Source organism: Equus asinus, chromosome 3 (genome assembly GCF_041296235.1).
Source record: "Equus asinus isolate D_3611 breed Donkey chromosome 3, EquAss-T2T_v2, whole genome shotgun sequence".
NCBI lineage: Eukaryota > Metazoa > Chordata > Mammalia > Perissodactyla > Equidae > Equus > Equus asinus.
In genome coordinates, this window is record NC_091792.1 from 35,914,198 (window position 1) to 35,931,944 (window position 17,747).

At 46.1% G+C, this 17,747-nt stretch overlaps 1 protein-coding gene across 7 annotated transcripts in view; it reads left to right on the forward strand.

The window, feature by feature from the left end:
- The window catches only part of ARHGAP10 (Rho GTPase activating protein 10), a 294,014-nt gene extending 276,532 nt beyond the window's left edge, over nt 1–17,482 (forward strand). For 5 of the 7 annotated variants that reach the window (XM_070504870.1, XM_014838145.3, XM_070504868.1 and 2 more), the window contains 3 exons: nt 6,144–6,293; nt 7,436–7,527; nt 16,736–17,482. In XM_070504870.1, coding sequence (XP_070360971.1) covers nt 6,144–6,293; nt 7,436–7,527; nt 16,736–16,824 — 331 coding nt within the window. In that variant the 3' untranslated portion in view covers nt 16,825–17,482. The remainder of the gene's footprint in view (nt 1–6,143; nt 6,294–7,435; nt 7,528–16,735) is intronic. The other 2 variants (XM_014838148.3, XM_070504869.1) reach the window with 1 other exon arrangement.
- The last annotated feature ends 265 nt before the right edge of the window (nt 17,483–17,747 follow it).

Consider the following 17,747-nt stretch of genomic DNA (forward strand, 5'->3'; position numbering starts at 1 on the left):
CAGTTCTCAGACCATGAATGATGAGTGAGCAGGGTCCATTTGAACCCTCCCAATGGGCAGTGAAGGCCTCCTTGCCCAACTCCATGGATTATGGCGACTCTCTTGTCACAGGCATTTGCTCCTCCGCTGCTATTCTCCTCGGTGTGCTCATTTGGAACCAACAATGTGCTAGCTATGGAATTCTCTCTCTCTGGCACTTAAGGAATAACTATGACATTTATTGGAACAGAGATTTCCTGTAATATACAGATCTACAATATTTCCTTCTGTCTTTATTAACATTTTCAAACACTTTTGCCCAGGACAGCTGTTCTAGACTTATGCTGTACATTTCCAGACTGGAAGGAAAGAGCATTTCACTGATGTGTTAGCTTCTGCTCAGAGACCTTGCAAATGAGGTTTTAAACTCTTTCATTCCAGTGCAGACTTCTGATTTGATTCTGACATCATATAACCATCGTGAAATATCTTGGTATTGGGGGGATTTAACCACTTCAAATAAGCAGTCATTTCTTTTTTTTTTTTTTTTTTTCTTTTAAAGATTGGCACCTGAGCTAACAACTGTGGCCAATCTTTTTTTTTTTTTCTCCCTGCTTTATCTCCCCAAATCCCCCCTGGTACATAGTTGTATATCTTAGTTGCAGGTCCTTCTAGTTGTGGCATATGGGATGCTGCCTCAACGTGGCCTGATGAGCAGTGCCATGTCCACGGCCAGGATCCGAACCAGCGAAATTCTGGGCCGCCACAGCAGAGTGTGCGAACTTAACCACTTGGCCACGGGGCCGGCCCCTCATTTCTTTTCTGGATACATATTCTCTCTGTTCTCCATCCTTTGCGTTTTGAATTATGCTCAGTGCTCTGAGAGCCTGGAATGGGGCGCTGGTATCACCAGCACTGCCCAACGCCTGACCCATCTGTGCTATGCAAGAAATGTTTGTCAGATGCAGGAGCCTTCTGGTGGCTGGTGCAGCTGTTGTCGAATTTTAACAGTTAAGGCCCTAACTCCCGTCCCCAATTTCTGAAATGTTTGTGCTCTTCTGCTGCCAAAAAGTTTTTAATATGCATGGCACGTAGAGTCTGGTACTGGAGAAGATTGGGTCACAGTTTGAATCAGAAGCAGCATATACTGCTGATTTGTTACATTTTATAAAAATAAACTCTGTAAAGTGTACACATACACAGCTACTGTCATAATTTCATGTTTTTGAGGTTTTATTCCTCCCCATCACAAAAGCTAGAGAATCTTTCCCTGAAATACAGAACTGTTTTTCCAAAGCAAGAGTGTTGATTCTTTTCATAGAAGAGAATTCTCTCATCGCTTTCACAAATGCATCTTCCCTGGCCCTTCCACCCTGCCCCGCCCTACCCTGTCCAAACGTGAGAGACTTCTCTGTGGCATTAGGAATAGCCAGGTTTACTTTCAGTATAAGTGTTTTCAAGAACAAGTTTCTGAGTTAGCAGTATTAAATCTTTGTGTTTTTAGTGAAACTCTCGTTTCCATTCATCCCTTTTCTTTGAGAAAGAAACGTTTCTCCTCCAAGGCAGGTGGTAATGTTGGCTCTTCTGCCCTGAAAATGGAGAGGAATCCTGCTTTAGGAGAAGCTTCTTTTAGTTTAGTATGTCACATTGGGAAGGTAGCAAGCAAACAGATATTAGTATTTCTCTACAATTTATTTCTCTCTTGGTAAATGTGGTTTCTGAGCTTTTCAGGAATAGTTGAGTTCTGCCTCTGTTTTTGCAAGCCACAACTTGGCTTTCAGGAAACATGTGGCACTTCAGTACTTTTTTGTAATTGGTTAGCAGCTCATCATTAAATAAAATTGGTGGTTTGTGATCATGCCAGTCTTACTCATCAAAAATCTGTAGTTAAAGGGGCAGCAGGAAGGAAATGAGTAGATTAAAAAAAAATGTTTAAATTTGGGAAGTGATAGGAGAAAACACTCAATATTTCATTATGTTCTAGCAAGTATTGAGCTTTTTGTTTTGCGATCACGCATCATTTTTGATCTTTAACCCAAAGACTTTCTTAGCCAGGATTCTTTGAACCACAGAATACAAGAAATGACTTGAGTGAGTATTTTCTCAATTCTCCCAAGGATGATAATGTCAAGAACTATGAAATCTGAAATTTTACTCTGCTTGTAAGCTGCCAGATTTGCCTGCCGTGGTTTCAGGAATGCTGGCAGAAGACTTGGGACCTCCTGGTCAGAGCCAAAGTACTCTCCTAGTCATAGCACTGGCAATAGTCAGAGTATCAATTCCTCCAAGTCCCAATTCCCACAGGGTGATGCCCTGTGGGCCAGGTAACACCTGCGTGTGGGGTTCCAAGAGAGGAACCCAGAGCTTAGGAAACCCAGATCTTTTTTTTTTTAATCGAGGTCACACTGGTTTATAACATTATACAAATTTCAGATGTACATTATTATATTTCAACTTCTGTGTAGCCGGCGTTGTGTTCACCACCAAAAGTCTAGTTTCTGTCCGTTAGTGTACACATGTGTCCCTTTACCCCTTTTGCCCTCCTGTCACCCCCCTCCCCTCTGGGAGCCACCTGTCTGTTCTCTGTATGTTAAGTAAGTCAGATGAGAAAGACACTTACCATATGATTTCACTCCTATGTGGAAAATAAACAAGGAAACTCAGATCTTATATGACGCAGTAAAGCTTGCTCTTTGCTCCAGAGGGAGAGACACTCTCTATCTCCCAAGGCTGTTTGCTCTACAAACATCCTTGAAGAGATAGTCCAGGACAAAGGCAGCCAGTGCCTCTGCTCGCTCAAAGCACGGAAACACGAGAGACCCATGGAGAATCGTCTGCCAAGGCTAGAATGGTAGCTAGCACCATTCTAGATGTATAGGAGAGATGCTCATTTATGATGTACATGGATGCCTTAGGGCTTAATTCTCTCCTAGGGCCCAGGTTGAGAAAAACTGCTAGACCTTTGCTAGGGGCTACCATTTCTGAATTGCCTAGTGTTCCCCTAAAAGGTTTCAAATCAAGAGAAAGGGAATATCAGAAATTTTCTTTCAAAAGTAATATTTTTCTCTACTGCTTTTTTGGGAAATTATGTGCATTATATTTTAAAGAATTAAATAGTTAAATTTGATCTTTATTACCAAAAAATTAAATTATTTCAAATTATGGCAAGTAGGAGATGATTTCTATAAAGAAGCTCATGTTTACAATTTCTTGCTTTCAAAAAAATATGGACAGTTTGCTTTTGGGACACACCTGTGACATACACCATCATCTGACCTCTACTGGCTGAGATGAGAACTCACTTTAGCACTTGGGTACAGGTATATTTATTGAGCCACTTCTTGCCTCATCCCCACTCCTTACCTGTGAAAAGTTTCTTGTATTCAAGCAGCTATTCTGTTTTCCAAACTTTGTTTTACTACGTGGGGTTCCTCTTTCACAGGACTTCCAATTGTCCACGTGGCTCCATCATCTCCATAGAGACTGTTTTCAAACTTGTGTTTTGCTCCCTCCTATGAATATTCCAGCTCTCAAAGTTGGTACCCACATGGGATTCATTGTTTTTTCCTTCCTGCTTTTTCTCCCCAGAGCCCCCCAGTACATAGTTGTATATTTTAGTTATGGGTCCTTCTAGTTGTAGCATGAGGGACGCCACCTCAGCATGGCCTGATGAGCGGTGCCATGTCTGCCCCCAGGATCCAAATGGGTGAAACCATGGGCCGCCGAAGCAGAGCATGTGAACTTAACCACTCGGCCACGGGGCAAGCCCCACAAATACAGAAATTCAAGTCTTAAGTGGGAAGTTGGAAAGATTGTCTTGGTGAACTGGTTAGTGCTGGGTCACACAGCACATCTATATGTTGAACAACAGAGATCACAGAAAACAAAGAAACAAAAAAGGAGATGTTGAGAGCTTGACCCTGGCAGAGGATTGCTGATTCTGATTTCCTGTTTTGGGACATGATGGAGAAAGCCAAGCTAAGAGATGGGCTCGCACTATCTACATCTGCTATTCCAACAATCTTTCACTTTCCAAAAGGGGTATTTTCCCTTTACAAAAAAACAAAAACACTTAAAAAAAAAAAAAAGATGTGAGGATTAAGTAGATAACAGCTATAAAATTTATGATCTTTATTTTTAAAGAGCCTTATAAATGTAGTCACATTGTTACTTTATCTTCATCCTGTAGCTGTCCTCCCTCTCAGCACATGGATGGCCATCATTTAATCGCTTGAGTATTTATGACTAGAAAGAGCTGATGGGGGTGTGGTAAAACATCTCATCTTCTACCACCACCCTCCTCCAAGCACCTTGAATAATTGCTGGGAGATAAAATGGAAATTGTTTGGCTAACTGTGGTCTTAAATTCTTGGTCAGAGCTTCACTCATCCCTCCCCTCCTTTCCTGATTAGTAAGACACCATGCAAGGTTCATTTTCTGATAAAGAATTGAGTGATACAGAACACTTTGAGATTTATAGGTTTCTTTGCTTAGTATGAAATAGGTTTTATGACTTCCAAATGAATGGCTGGATAAGGGGATTGTAGATAAGTTGTTCAAAGAGTAACATTTTTTAAGTGCACATCCCCTTTCCTGATCAAGGGATAGGAAACCTGTGTACTAAATATCTATTAAGTCAACAATGTAGTATTTCATGTACCTGATTTATAAAATCCACTTTTAGTTTTAGAACATCTGAATTGGTTGCTGAGATGTTGGTTGAAGACTTCATGTACCTGGTACACTGCCTGGCTTTGTGAGGTCTACAAAAAGAGTTAAAGACCCACTCTTGCCCCAAAAGCAAGAGAAATATCTGAAACCATCACAGAACAACTTATGCCAAGCTGCTGTCCCATTTATTGCTGTGACTTAGGAAAGGCCAAAGTGGAGTCGGGGAAACCTGGAGCTGAGTATGAGAGCAGGCATAGGAGTGGGAGAGCCTGAGGGGTGAAGAGAGACAGGAGGCAGAGTACAGGAACATCAGGGAAGCAGAGCTACAGGCGGACCGGCCAGGGTGTGGGGCAGGGGAGCCCCTGGAGGGGCAAGTTGGGGAGCGCACTAGTTCTTGGGGAGGTAGATGGAGTAGACTGGGTCTTAGGTGGCTGTGTGGCTGATTGACCTGGCCAAGTTGGAGGAATGGTGCTGGGGGTTAGCCAGGAGACCAGAGTGGTAACACTGGCATGCAGCTGTGAGAACGGGATAGTCCTGACAATGATGAGATTTGAAGTACAAGTGGGCAGAACGTAGTATTAGTTCTGCTTGATAAGAAGGAATCAAAGATAATGCTCAGGAACGTGGAAAGACAAGGAAGCTGCTCATGGAAATTGGTTTTAGCTGAAGAGGGTGAATCTGAGGTGAAGAGTATCTTGGTGTAGCAGCCATTGAATACATATGTATTGGAAATGTAATTGAACGAAATGAGCAGTTTTTAGCACTATGCTTTTGAAGTAAGTTTCATATGCCATAGTCACTAGCCTCCAGTTTTGAGATCATTGAATAATAATTTCAGATCCACACATATTTATTGAACTTTCCCTTCATGTTTAGAGACCCTTCCATGAGTCTGTTCACTGAACTTTTTATGTTAACTTTTTTTAAATTTTCAAATATTAGGGAATGTTAGGTCAGCAAAGATTTTTGCTGTTCCTTGGTTTCTCCCTTAAATGCTAGTCTTTGCTCCTCTCTAGAAGAATCTCGATTCCAGTAGCAATTTTTTCTGAGTTGCTGCATGTATATATGACCAAATGAAAGAGCTTTAAACATTAAAAGGCCACACGTTGAATTTTTGGAGCTCTTGGTCATGAGCTTGACTGTAGATTCTTGTGACTTTCCTTATAAGCAGAAAACATGAAGCCCCCAAAAGTCCAGGGAACTATATTGACAGTTGGATTCTGGTGTCCTAACTAGTGAACTGATATGGTGGTGCTAGGTTGGACGAGACTAGATCTCTACAAACTTGGAGAAGTACAATATGGCGTCTGTAGTTTCAGGATGTGGCTTTTGGGGCTGCAGACCTGGGAGGATGTAGAGAGGACTCGGTCCCTTCTGGTCGTCTGGAGAGATAAGGGAGCTATCATCCCAGCTATTTAGGATTAGGGTGTCATGTATTTGGTATTCTGTGGCCTTTATACTATTAATCTTGTCCTTCAAATTTCCACCCTTAGCACAAGCCAGCCCCGATCATGTATGGTCCAGTGGCTTAACCCACAGTCCCCGACCACACCAAGCTGCAACCCAGCTGTTACACCTCCTTCACCCAAGTCTGCACCTGTCCCTCTCTCTCCTGCCACTGTAGCAGACAAGCCACCTGAAAGGTACGTGGTTTGGAATATGATGTAGAATATGCGAGCAGCACACAGAAAGGGCTTGATCAACCTGAGCAGGTTCTGTGTTCTCGGCTGGAAATGCTTGCTCAGGTTCTTCCGGCCTCCTGGACACAGTAGACAACATTTACAACCTTGTCTTGGGGCTGTGCCTCAGTTCAAGAGCAAGTATGTCCTTAGTAGAAATTTGCCTTAATGTGAGGGCTGCTTGAACCTACTTTGCCTTTTGGTTGCTGGTTGTGCATTTATGTAACTACTTATGTTGGAACATCTTCTTATATGTGACTATAAAGCACATGCTTTGTATTAAGGAATGTAAACTGGGCACTGGGAACAGGAATTACCATGGCCATTAAATAGGCAGCTGTACAGAGGCCAGAGGTGCTGGCCCTTAGCAAGCCCTTCCTCTTGGGTAGCTGGTTGGAGCTCCTCTTAGCCTTAGTGTCTGCTCCAACCTCAGTGAGGCGGGACACTTCCTTCTTCTTCAGTTCTGATCCAGCTAACAGCACAGTTTCTGTCCTTCCCCAATGTGCTCTTTCCCCATAAGGATACATAGGACATTTTGACAAGTAGTGAGATGCTGAAACTGATGTTCCTTTTGGGGTCAGGAGTGAGGGGGTGAAATAAAGAAGACCCAAATAAGAACAACAGGCCCTTCCAGAGTGGTATGGAAGCCAACTGCCAGTCTAGACAGATCAGTGTCTGCAGTGCGTTGCTGAAGCCACTCAGTGTGTGTGCCTCTGCCTCTCACTGCCTTGTCTTCTGTCTGAAGACATGGGTGCTTTTCCTAATAGATAAACCACAGTGCTTAGGAAATAAGCATGCCCTGTGGTTCTGATCATGTTGAATGTTAGGAGAGGGCATCCCACCGGGCGGAGAGGAGAATCAGGTGAAGAGCTTCAGTGAAAGCTTCTCAGAGAGGCTCCCTGAAGAAAGATTGGAATCGGAAAACCCATCACTTACTTGAAAATCAAGTGCTGTGGTCTTGCCTGATGTTCCCTTCTCTGCTAATTCCTTTTTTGGGAGGCGTTTCCCCACTGGTGACATAGAAATGAGATTTGGGACATGGGGGTGGGAGAAAGGTGAGGTTTATCCCTCTCAGTTTCTCACATTCTTCCACGTTTCCTCTCCAGTGTTATCAATCGGAAGGCTCGAGCGGTGTATCCGTGTGAAGCAGAACACAGCTCAGAATTATCTTTTGAAATAGGAGCAATTTTTGAGGACGGTAAGTATTAGTGGGAGCTTTGTGGTAGGATATATTCTGTCACCCCAGAATGTCTACAGCCCAGAGTGAGCAGTCACTGGGTGTGGTGTCGTCAGGAGCACAGGTCTATCCCTTGGTGCTTTGGACAGGACAGGGTGGGCCCATTTGGCTCCGAGGAACTGAGCGCCAGGGCCGATGTCTTGGTCGCTGGAATACCCCTTCTGCTGTAATCTTGGTTATCTTCCACGCTTTTAACTCTTGTGAGTCTTCGTTCAGGATATCTTTCTCCTGATGTAAAGAAGCTAGTGCCACTTAGAGTGAAGAAGTATTTCTGATTTCTGTCCTTTGTTTCCTTTCCCATTCTCCCAGCCAACCCTCCAGAATGCTTCAGATTTGCCAAATCTGAGTTCCATGAGAGTAGTATTGTTAAAAAATGTTGTTTTATAATCCCTTACCATTCTTACTTTGCATGATTTTTGCTCCTTTGAAGTGTGTGTGAATCTCTGGTTATGGGTATTGACTTTGCATATTGAAACAAGGGCGTCGATTTTATTTGAGGGTTTTATATTCACACACAGCATTTAGGAGCTCTACCCAGCTTAATATTTCACAAAGTTCTCCGGTGGTTCAGTGCATGTCTCTCCCACCCCCCCCCCCTTTGATTTCTTCCTTCCCAGTCCTGCTCATTATGAAATTCATTGGTTGCTGTGGAAACGGTGATGTTGTGTGTGGGTGGAGCTGCCCAGAGAGTTCTGGGGAAGCAGGGAGAAGCCTCGATGCTTGGAATGGAATGGTTGATTAGCCAGAATGTTTAGAAGATGTGGAATGTGTCAACACAACGCAGAGTGGTATCTTGTCAGTAATGCAGCATTGCTGATTGTTTTTAGAAAGCAAGCTGCCTCATTTAGAATAGATTACTATGTATGTGTCATGTGTAGTCTTGGGAGCCACGGACTCCTGATAGTGTCAGAAAACAAACAACAACAAAAAACCCCACAGATGACAGAACTGTACTTTGTGGGGAAGTTTGTTCTGGGAGGAGAAGCCAGATCATTCCTCTATCGCCATGACATACCTACATGCACGTTTGCCAGCAGAGTGTGGCAAAGTCGCTGCCCTACTCTAGGAGTGTCATGTACGGGCACAGCGTATGGCAGCAGGGAAGCTGAGATGGTAGCATTGAAATCTATGCGTTTGGGAGATGCTGATGAGTTTTTACATGGTGTGATTAGATTTGCTTAGGAGCCTCTGGAATCCCTTACACGGTGCTGTTCGTGAGATATTTACTTTGGTAGAAGGTGTATCTGTTAGGATGCCTTTGACTGCCAGTAACAAAACCTGACACAACTGGCCAAATCAGTCATGAAAAGGGATTAGCTCACACAGCAGTAACTCTGGAAGTAGGGAGTTTCAGGCTTGGTTAATTTACATTCTCAAAGATGTCTTCAAAGACCACAGTATTTCCATCTCTGCTGAACCATTCTCAGCTTGTGAACAGCGGCCTCTGGCTGGTTTTCTCCAGTGGACACAAGATGGCTGCCACAGTTCTGGGCATCATGGCCACAGTCAGCTCCAGCAGAAGGGAGTGCCTCATTCTTGTGTTCCTTTCATTGAGAATGAGAAAACTTTTCTAGAACTCTTTTCCTAGTTTCCCTGTCCTCACATCTCAATAGCCAGAACAGGGTCATATGCTCACTCTGAACATATCACTGGCAGGGAGTTAGACCAGTCAGAACCATACTGGGCATAGGGACATGCCCACCTCTGGACACACAGACATGTGAATGGGGGTCAGGACCTCAGGCAAATCTGGTTCTGCCAGCACAGATAACAGGGGAAAGGCCGATAGATGTCTGACACAGGAGGCTGAAGTCTCCACTCTGAAGTCCCTAGATGACTTGTAGGAGTCCTCCTTAAAAAAGTGTGTAGGTGACTGTGTGTGTGTGTGTCTGTCTGTTTCCACACACACACACACGCACACACACACACCCCATACATATATATACCCAATCGCCCCCCCCCCCCACCCCTCCCCAGTATCTCAGTGTTTTGGACGAGAGTAGTGGTTGGTACAGGTGGCTATGGGTTGTCAACTCTGCAGTTATTTTGCCTGCGATCAGATCTTGGCTTTTCCTCTCTGTGCAACTTGGGACAAGTTCCCTAAGTTCTCTGTGCATCAGATTCCTCATCCTAATCTTCAGGGAAGTCCACAAGATTGATCTTGTGTCAAGACAGCATTCTGGGCCACGGGCAGGCAGGGCTCTGAGTGCAGCACAGCCATCAGTGGAGGGAGGATGTTGCTGACTGTGGAGGTGCACTTGGCGCACCAGGGTGCACTGTGGCCATGGCTCCCATCTAAGCCGAGACAGCCCCCCTCAGATTCGGTGCTGTGCGGGGCTGGTGTCCAGCTCTGTGTAGATCTCTCGCTGGGGCACCCAGGAGGTCTCGGTTCTTCCTTAGTCTTCCTCCCAAGGCTAACTGCTCTGTAGCTGCCTTGGTGATGGGTTGACACCTCTGCCTATAGGAGTCTGTGAGTGTCTCATTTTACGGGAGCTGCTTGTCTTGCGGGTGCCTCCCCTCGTTCTTCTGCAGCGGCGGATAAGCATGGTGGAATGCCTTCAGAACCTGCACCGTTAGACTTGCTACTTCTTAGGGTCAGGTCTTAAAGGACACAGAACGTGGAAGGCCCTTAAGCAGGATTTATTCTTTTCTGTGTGTTTGCACCTTTATCATCTGTGCATAGTTGATCTCTTAGCAGGGAATTTCTAACTAGTTAAAAGTGTGAGCTTGCTCAGAAAATGTCTACTGAAGCCCTTTCTCGAATGGCTGAGGGCTCTTCCTTTCTCCTGACTGGCACAGGACAGGACAGACCGGCAGTTCCTCTGGCCTCAACTTTGTGGAGCTAGGCAGTGGTTCACCTGGCCACTGTTTATAACTCAGCTACAGGAGTGTCACCAGGAACACATCCTTTCTGCAGACCAGCCATACTTAGCATCCTTGAAATGCCCAAGACATTTTTCCTATGTTCGCTTGTCCATTTGGAATCCTCCAGCTCGCATAAATGTTCTTGCAGTGCATTCCTCTTTTGTGCTGCTTCCTACAGGCAACAAAGGAAATTGGTTTATGGCATTCACTGGCCTTTGGAGAAGGGAAAATCCAGGTCAAAGTGGCCCCTGAGCCACAATTGTCAGTAGTTACGTGGTTCAGAATATATACAAGTGGGAAATCCTACACCAGCGTGTGGAACGGAAAGGAATCTTTAGTAATTAACTAGCTCCATAACTGTTCCTTGCTCTCTGCTCTTACTGTGTGGGCCTGCACTTGAGCTTGAATTCTAGGTGGAAGATTCATTTCTATAGTAGACACACTGATGCTTAGATGTTGTTCTGGGGAAATGCCTCCCATATCCCCCAGGGTGGGCTGTGTTGGTAAAGTCTCAGGGCAGCCAATGTTCCTGTGACAACCAGAGGGACCTTTCCCATTTCTCTGGGACTGGGGAACCCCAGAAATACATTTCCCTGGTGACTGGTCAGCCCTGCTCTCTTTCCAGACAGGCGGCCTTGTAGCTGCTGGCCCCTCCAGGCAGGGCAGGGGGTGCCTTCCCTCTCCAGGGCTGCCCGGCAGGACAGGTTTCCACGAGCTGGCCTCTCTCAGCAGTGAGGCTGGCTTCCTGGCTTCCCAGACTGTGTTCATTTCCACCTGGAGGCATGATCTCTCCATTGTTTGGGGAGCTTATCTTGGAAAGTTGATCATGTGTGGACTCCACAACCCAACAGTTGTATTCTTAAATATAGTCCTAACATGAAGGAATCTTAGAAAAACAGGTTAAGAAAAAAGAAGTAAGTGCCAGAAGACTCTGTATGATGTGATTCTGGTTAAATTCAGAAATACACAAAATAGTATATTTTTTACAGATATGTACATATGCGATGAAACTGTGTTTTAACCATAGCCAGGATGAGAGAAGCTACTGGTTACTTTGGGGCAGGGACAAGTATGAGGTAGGGAGACAGAGCATAGGACAGAGGCCTCCATGTTGGCCATGTTGCAGTTCTTAAGTTAAGTGTGGGTTCCTGGTATTTGTTGTATTACAATGATTTAAATATTTGTCACATATATTGTTTATATTACGCTAAAACAAAAAAACAACAAAAAACCTAAGTCCAGATTCTGTTCTGGAGAAAGCTTCTCACAAATTATTCTTGTCACTAGCTCAGTGACCTTGTTGTTTTGGGATGGTAATTCACGAGGACATGGAGAAACCACAATGAGATACCAGCTTACACCCATTAGGATGGCTATAATCAAAAAAAGGGGGGCTGGCCCACTGGCGTAGTGGTTAAGTTCACATGCTCTGCTTCAGCTGCCTGGGGTTCGCAGGTTCAGATCCCAGGCACAGACCTAGCACCACTCATCAAGCCACGCTGTGGTAGCATTCCACATAAAGTAGAGGAAGATTGACAACAGATGTTAGCTCAGGGCCAATCTTCCTCACAAAAAAAAAAGGGGGAAAATAAGTGTTGGTGAGGATGTGGGGAAATTGGAATCCTTGGGCATGGCTGGTGAGAATGTAAAATAGTGCAGTAGCTGTGGAAAATGGTATGGGAGGTCCTCAAAAAATCGGTCATAGAATTACCATATAGTCCAGTAATTCCACTTGTGGATATATACCCAAAAGGATTGAAAGCAGGGGACTCAAAAAGATAGTTTTACACTCATGTTCACAGCTGCATTGTTCACGATAGGTAAAAAGTAGAAACACCTCAAATGTCCATTGACAAATGAATGGATAAACAAAATGTGGTGCATATATATATATATATATATATATATATAAAACCGGCTATTCAGCCAAAAAAGGGATGAAATTCTGATACATGCTTCAAAATGGGTGAACTTTGAAGACATTATGCTAAGTGAAATAAGACAGTCACCAAAGCACAAATATTATATAATCCCACTTACATGAAATATCTATAAGAGGGACACTCCTACTGGTGTAGAAAGAAAGTAAGATAGAGATTACCAGGAGCCCAGGGAGGGGGAGTGGGCAATTAGTGTTTCCTAGCTACAGAGTTTCAGTTTGGGAAGATGAAAAAGTTCTGGAAATGGATAGTGATAATGGTCACACAACATTGTGAATGTACGTAATGCCACTGAACTGTACACTTAAAAATTGTTAAAATAGTAAATTTTATGTTACATATATTTTACCACAATAAAAAAAATTCATAGTATGTACCAGGGAGCATTGGTGTAACTGTCATCACGTACTCACCACGTTCTTGGGATTGGATGACTCGCCTAGGGTCACATAGCTTGTAGGGGGCAGGGCAGGGTCTGTGGTGTAGGCCATCCCTCGGCACCTGGCACACAGATAGTGCTCCCCAGTGCTTGCTAAGTGAATGCTGCACTGTCAGCTTCTGTGTCACGGGGTCTTAAATGAGCAGCTGGCTCTCCACAGCCTCTTGCTGTGAGTAGTGGAGCTACTGACCTGCCCTGTCCCTGACAGGGGATTGTGGTCCGGTGGCAGCCCAGCATCAGGGAATGAGGAAGAACTGTCTAGTTCACGTCCCTCATTTCTTCCCCACATCCGCTACCTATCGGAGTGTTTGAGGACGAGATCGATTGCTCTTCAGTGCTAGTCAGGGTCCCTGGCCCCATACCCACTGTCTTAGTCAGTTCGGGCTGCTGAAACAGATAGCGTAGACTGAGTGGCTTAAAGAATGGAAATTTATTTCTCATAGTTCTGGAGGCTGGGAATTCTGAGAGGATGTCAGCATGGTCAGGTTCTGTTGAGAGCTCTCTTCCTGGTTTCCTCACATGGCAGGGGGTGGGGGGAAGAGGAATCAGGGTTTCTCCTGTTTCTTCTTAGAAGGGCACTAGGTCTATCATGGGGGCTCCATCCTCATGATCTCATCTAACCCTAATTACCTCCCAGAGGCCCCACCTCCTAGTATCATCCCACTGGGAGTTAGTTTCAATGTATGAATTTCAGAAGGACACACATGCAATCTATGGCACCTCTCTTGTTACATGCTGTGACCTTCTTCCAGCATGAGGCTGGCCCAGGGCTCCATGGCTTAAGGAGAGCAAGGCTCCTGGACTGAGACTGACAGGCAGAACACAGCCCATGGGATGTGACAAAAGCTGAGACCCATGCATATTTACTTTCCTACATTGGACAGGGCATGGAAACGGTGTGTGCCTGGCATCACACTTGATGTAAATGGTCTCATTTTAATCTTTGCAACAACTTTGAATGAATCATCATTCCCCTTCTTTTAGAAATGGAGAACATGGAGGTCATAAGAGATTAAGTAAATCATCCAGGGTCGCAGTCATTAAGGAGCCAGAGGTCCAGCCAGGATCTCGTGGATTCCAAACACATCTCATTTCCCTTATCCTCACTGCCTCTTGGCCTCAACATTTCCCCCAAAATGAGGTTCTTCCTCCTGAAACTGCTTGTAGTCAGGGTTCTCCAGAGAAACAGAACAAATAGGATGTGTGTGTGCATGTGGATGAATGAATGAATCACTCTGGAAAGACAGATCGAGAGAGAAATAGATAGATAGATAGATATTGATTTATCTTAAGGAATTGGCTTATGCGGTTGTGGAGGCACAAGCCCAAAATCTGCAGGGTAGGTGGGCAGGCTGGAGACCCAGGGAACAGCTGTAGTCAGTCCAGAGGTGGCCTGCTGGCAGGATTCCCTCTTCTTCAAAGGAGCTCAGTCTTGGTTCGATGAAGGCCTTTGACCGATTGGATGAGGCCCATGCCTATTATGGAGGGTAATCTGCTTTACTCAGAATCTACTGATTTAACTGTTAACCCATATAAACATCTAGAATAATATCTGGGTACCATGGCCCAGCCAAGTTGCTTCATAAAACTAACCCTCACACTGATATTGGAGGAAGCGGTTTGATCAACTAAGTACAGAGAGGAGCCTGGGATGGGTATTTTGGAGTTTGAAGCTCCCAGGAGAGGCCAGGTCTTCAGAGGAGGGGGAGACTGTCTCAGGCCTCAGTGGAGCCTCTGAGCCACCTTCTCTGTGCCTGAGGACGCCCAGTTGTGGGTGCTCAGGACTCCTCCCTCCCATCTCGCCCTACCACCAGCCCTTGGCCACTTCCAGGCTCTTGGAAATTGCAGGAGTCCCCTTGGTACCCTCCGTAAGTTGGTGCCATCTCTCTTCTCTGTAGGCAAGGCAGATGGGGTGTGGACGAGCCCCTCCGATCTGTTGCTGGGGTTGGTGCAGGATTCCCAGCCAAGTTTGGTTTTCCACATTCAGGCCTCCTCTCACCCTCAGCTTTGTGGGAAACCACCTTTCTTTTTCTTCTGTTTAGCTGATGTTTATTAATACCTACTCTCTGTGAGCTTGTGTGTGTGGGAGAAGAAACTCTGAGCACATCCAAGGTTACATAAACTGTTGTATGGACTCCTCACGGCAGTCCTACAAGCTAAGTGCTAGTTACCCCATTTTGCAGGTGAGGAGACTGAGTGAGGCCTTGAGGGTTGCGTAATTCTCCAGGCACGCCCACTTAGCACTTATCATCCAGGAGTCCCCTCCAGGTCCTCTTACCAGAGCCCTGGGACCCTTTCCATGTAGGCCCACCATGTTGCATGACCTCTGGGCTCCTTTCACAAAGAATCCAATCCTTTTCCCTGACCATGGCTGCGCCCTGGTGGCATTGCCGGCTTGGGTGGTTTGGATTAGGCGAGAAGCCTTTAGAAATCCTGCCCTGAGGAACAGTGTCAGAGTAAATGTCAGTGAGGGCATGAAGAAAGTGACTTGCTGCCAGATCACGTGGAGGGCACAGCTCTCATTCATTTGTTTATTCATTCATGAAACAGATAAAGATGTGTCAGGCACTGTGCTCATGTTAGAGCGTAGCCTAGGCGGGGTGGGGGGGGGCGGGGGGGGGAGAGAGAGAGAGAGAGAGAGAAAATAGTGTATAACTGGGGCCCTGACCTGGAGCATTACAGTGGTCCTAGAGGGAGGGGTGCCTAAACTGATAGCTTAAGGCATATACTGGGGAGAAGAGCATTCCGAGCCAAGGGAACAGCCCTGTGGAGGTTACACCGTGGGTTGCTACACATTAGTGGGTTATGAATTCCATTTACTGAGTTCCAATCAGCATTTAAAATAATAGAATAAACAAGAGTGCCTTGCACATAGTGAGGAGAGTACTGTTTCCTAAAGGTTGTATGTGGTATACATGTATGTGTTTGCTTGGTTTCTGATACACAGTAGTTCTCCTTCTGGGTTGTGATCACACCTGCATCGCTCAGCTAGCTCCTGAGTTGGTCAGCTGGGCCAGCCTGCACCTCCCCTTTCATCTGTGCACACGCTGCCCCTCCTGCTCCTGACACTGTTGAGGCCTGAGCTGGGCCTGCCCACAGCTGGGGGTTATTAGATGCTTCTGTATTTGACTTGCAAACCCTGGTGATCAGTGCTCTGTCCCGGTGCCCTTTGTTGTCCAGCTTGCGGTCATTCTCTTATGTATCTGTCATGGATATTTATGGACATCTGCAGTGTGCCAGGTACATAAGGCCTGGGCCCTGTCCCCAGGAGCTCCCGTCCAGTGTAGCAGTCAGACAACTGCGCAGACCATGCCTGTGAGGCCTGATAAGTGCTGAGAAAGGTCGAGGAAGACTCCCCAGAGGAGGGGGCATTTATGGTCTATAACGAGGAAGAAGTGTGGGAAAGGCTTTCTAGGCAGAAGGTACTGCATGTGCAAAGGCCTGGAGGTCCGGTTGGGGATTTCTCTGGATGATTCCCTCAGGTGACAAGGATGATGCAATAGTGAGGAGTGTGTGGGGTGGCTGGAGAGGTGGGCAGGGCTGTGTGCCTGTGCACCAGACCACTGGAAGCTTGGGTTTGTTCCTATAGACAATGGTCTTTAAACAGGGGAATGATGTGATCAGCTCTGTGTTCCAGAAAGTTCGCTGAGCTCCTTTGTGCATAGTGGATTGGAAGGAGCCAGACTGGAAGCTGGGAGACTGGTTAGCAGGCTGCTGTAGGAAGACAGATGAAGATGTGGTAACCAAAGGCCAAATCCTATAAATAACCCTCGTGCAGATTTGTGACCAGACATCCCAGAAAAGGGCCACATTCTCTACTGGCCACTCCCTGGTTGAGCCTTTCATATACACAGCAGAACAGTGAATTCACAGGAGCAAGTACTTGGGGGCATCTTGGTTAAAAGTGACTTCTCTTCCTTTTCAGTGCAAACCTCCAGGGAACCTGGCTGGCTCGAAGGGACTCTGAATGGCAAGAGGGGCCTGATTCCACAGAATTATGTCAAGCTGCTGTAGCGCCTGGCCCTTGAGGGCCCCACGTGGACCCTGGTACCCAAGGACCTGCCTGGGGGCGGCGAGCTGCCTCCCTCCTCCTGGGCAGAACCCAAAGCCACCTGGACACATGGGAATGACAGATCACGATTGGCACTCCAGGGGTGGGGAGGGGGGACATCCTGCTAGCGATGAGGGGAGAGGGGACGACCGCACAGAACTGTGTAGATCTGTGGAGTGGGAAAAGAATGTCAGGATGAACAGAATGGACTTTTCATTTGTCAAGCCTTGGGACTTGTGATTTTTAAGAATGAGACGGAGGGCAGCCTTCTGCTGGCCCAACCTCCCCCACCAGACACCAGACACCGCCTGTGCACCTGCTGCTGATATTTGAAAGGGAACTGTACTTACTCCTGGTGTCATTTGCAGGATGCACTCTTGGCTCTGGTTGATGTGGTGTGGAGGCGGCTGCTGCTGGCAGGCAGGGGAATTGGTCTAAACCCAGAGGGCAGCAGAGAGATGCTCCTTCCTAGACGGCCCCCTGGTCCCCACGCTCACTCTCCTTAGAGCCACCGGTATTTATAACAGGCTTCTCGGTGCTTCTCACCTGTGTGCTGTTTTCCAAACACCACCTTTTGGCCCCAAGGTCTCTGTAAATGAAATAAAATGTAATTTACTATTTGATTTGTGTCATAATGTGGGGAAGAGCTCATGGAATTCATTCTCTCTGTAATGTTTTATGATTTGGCAGCCAAAGGATGGAGAGTCATTCCCTCTGATGCTGGCACACACTCGCAGGTAGATTTATTAACCAGGAGCCTTGCTTATTTGCAGCAGGGCGTGTTCCTGGGGCAGTGGCCCTCTCTGATATGGGAAATTCTGGAGGGCCTCCTCCAGCCACCTGAGCAGGCCTTTCCCGCAGTGGCCTGTGTGCCTCTGACCAGGAG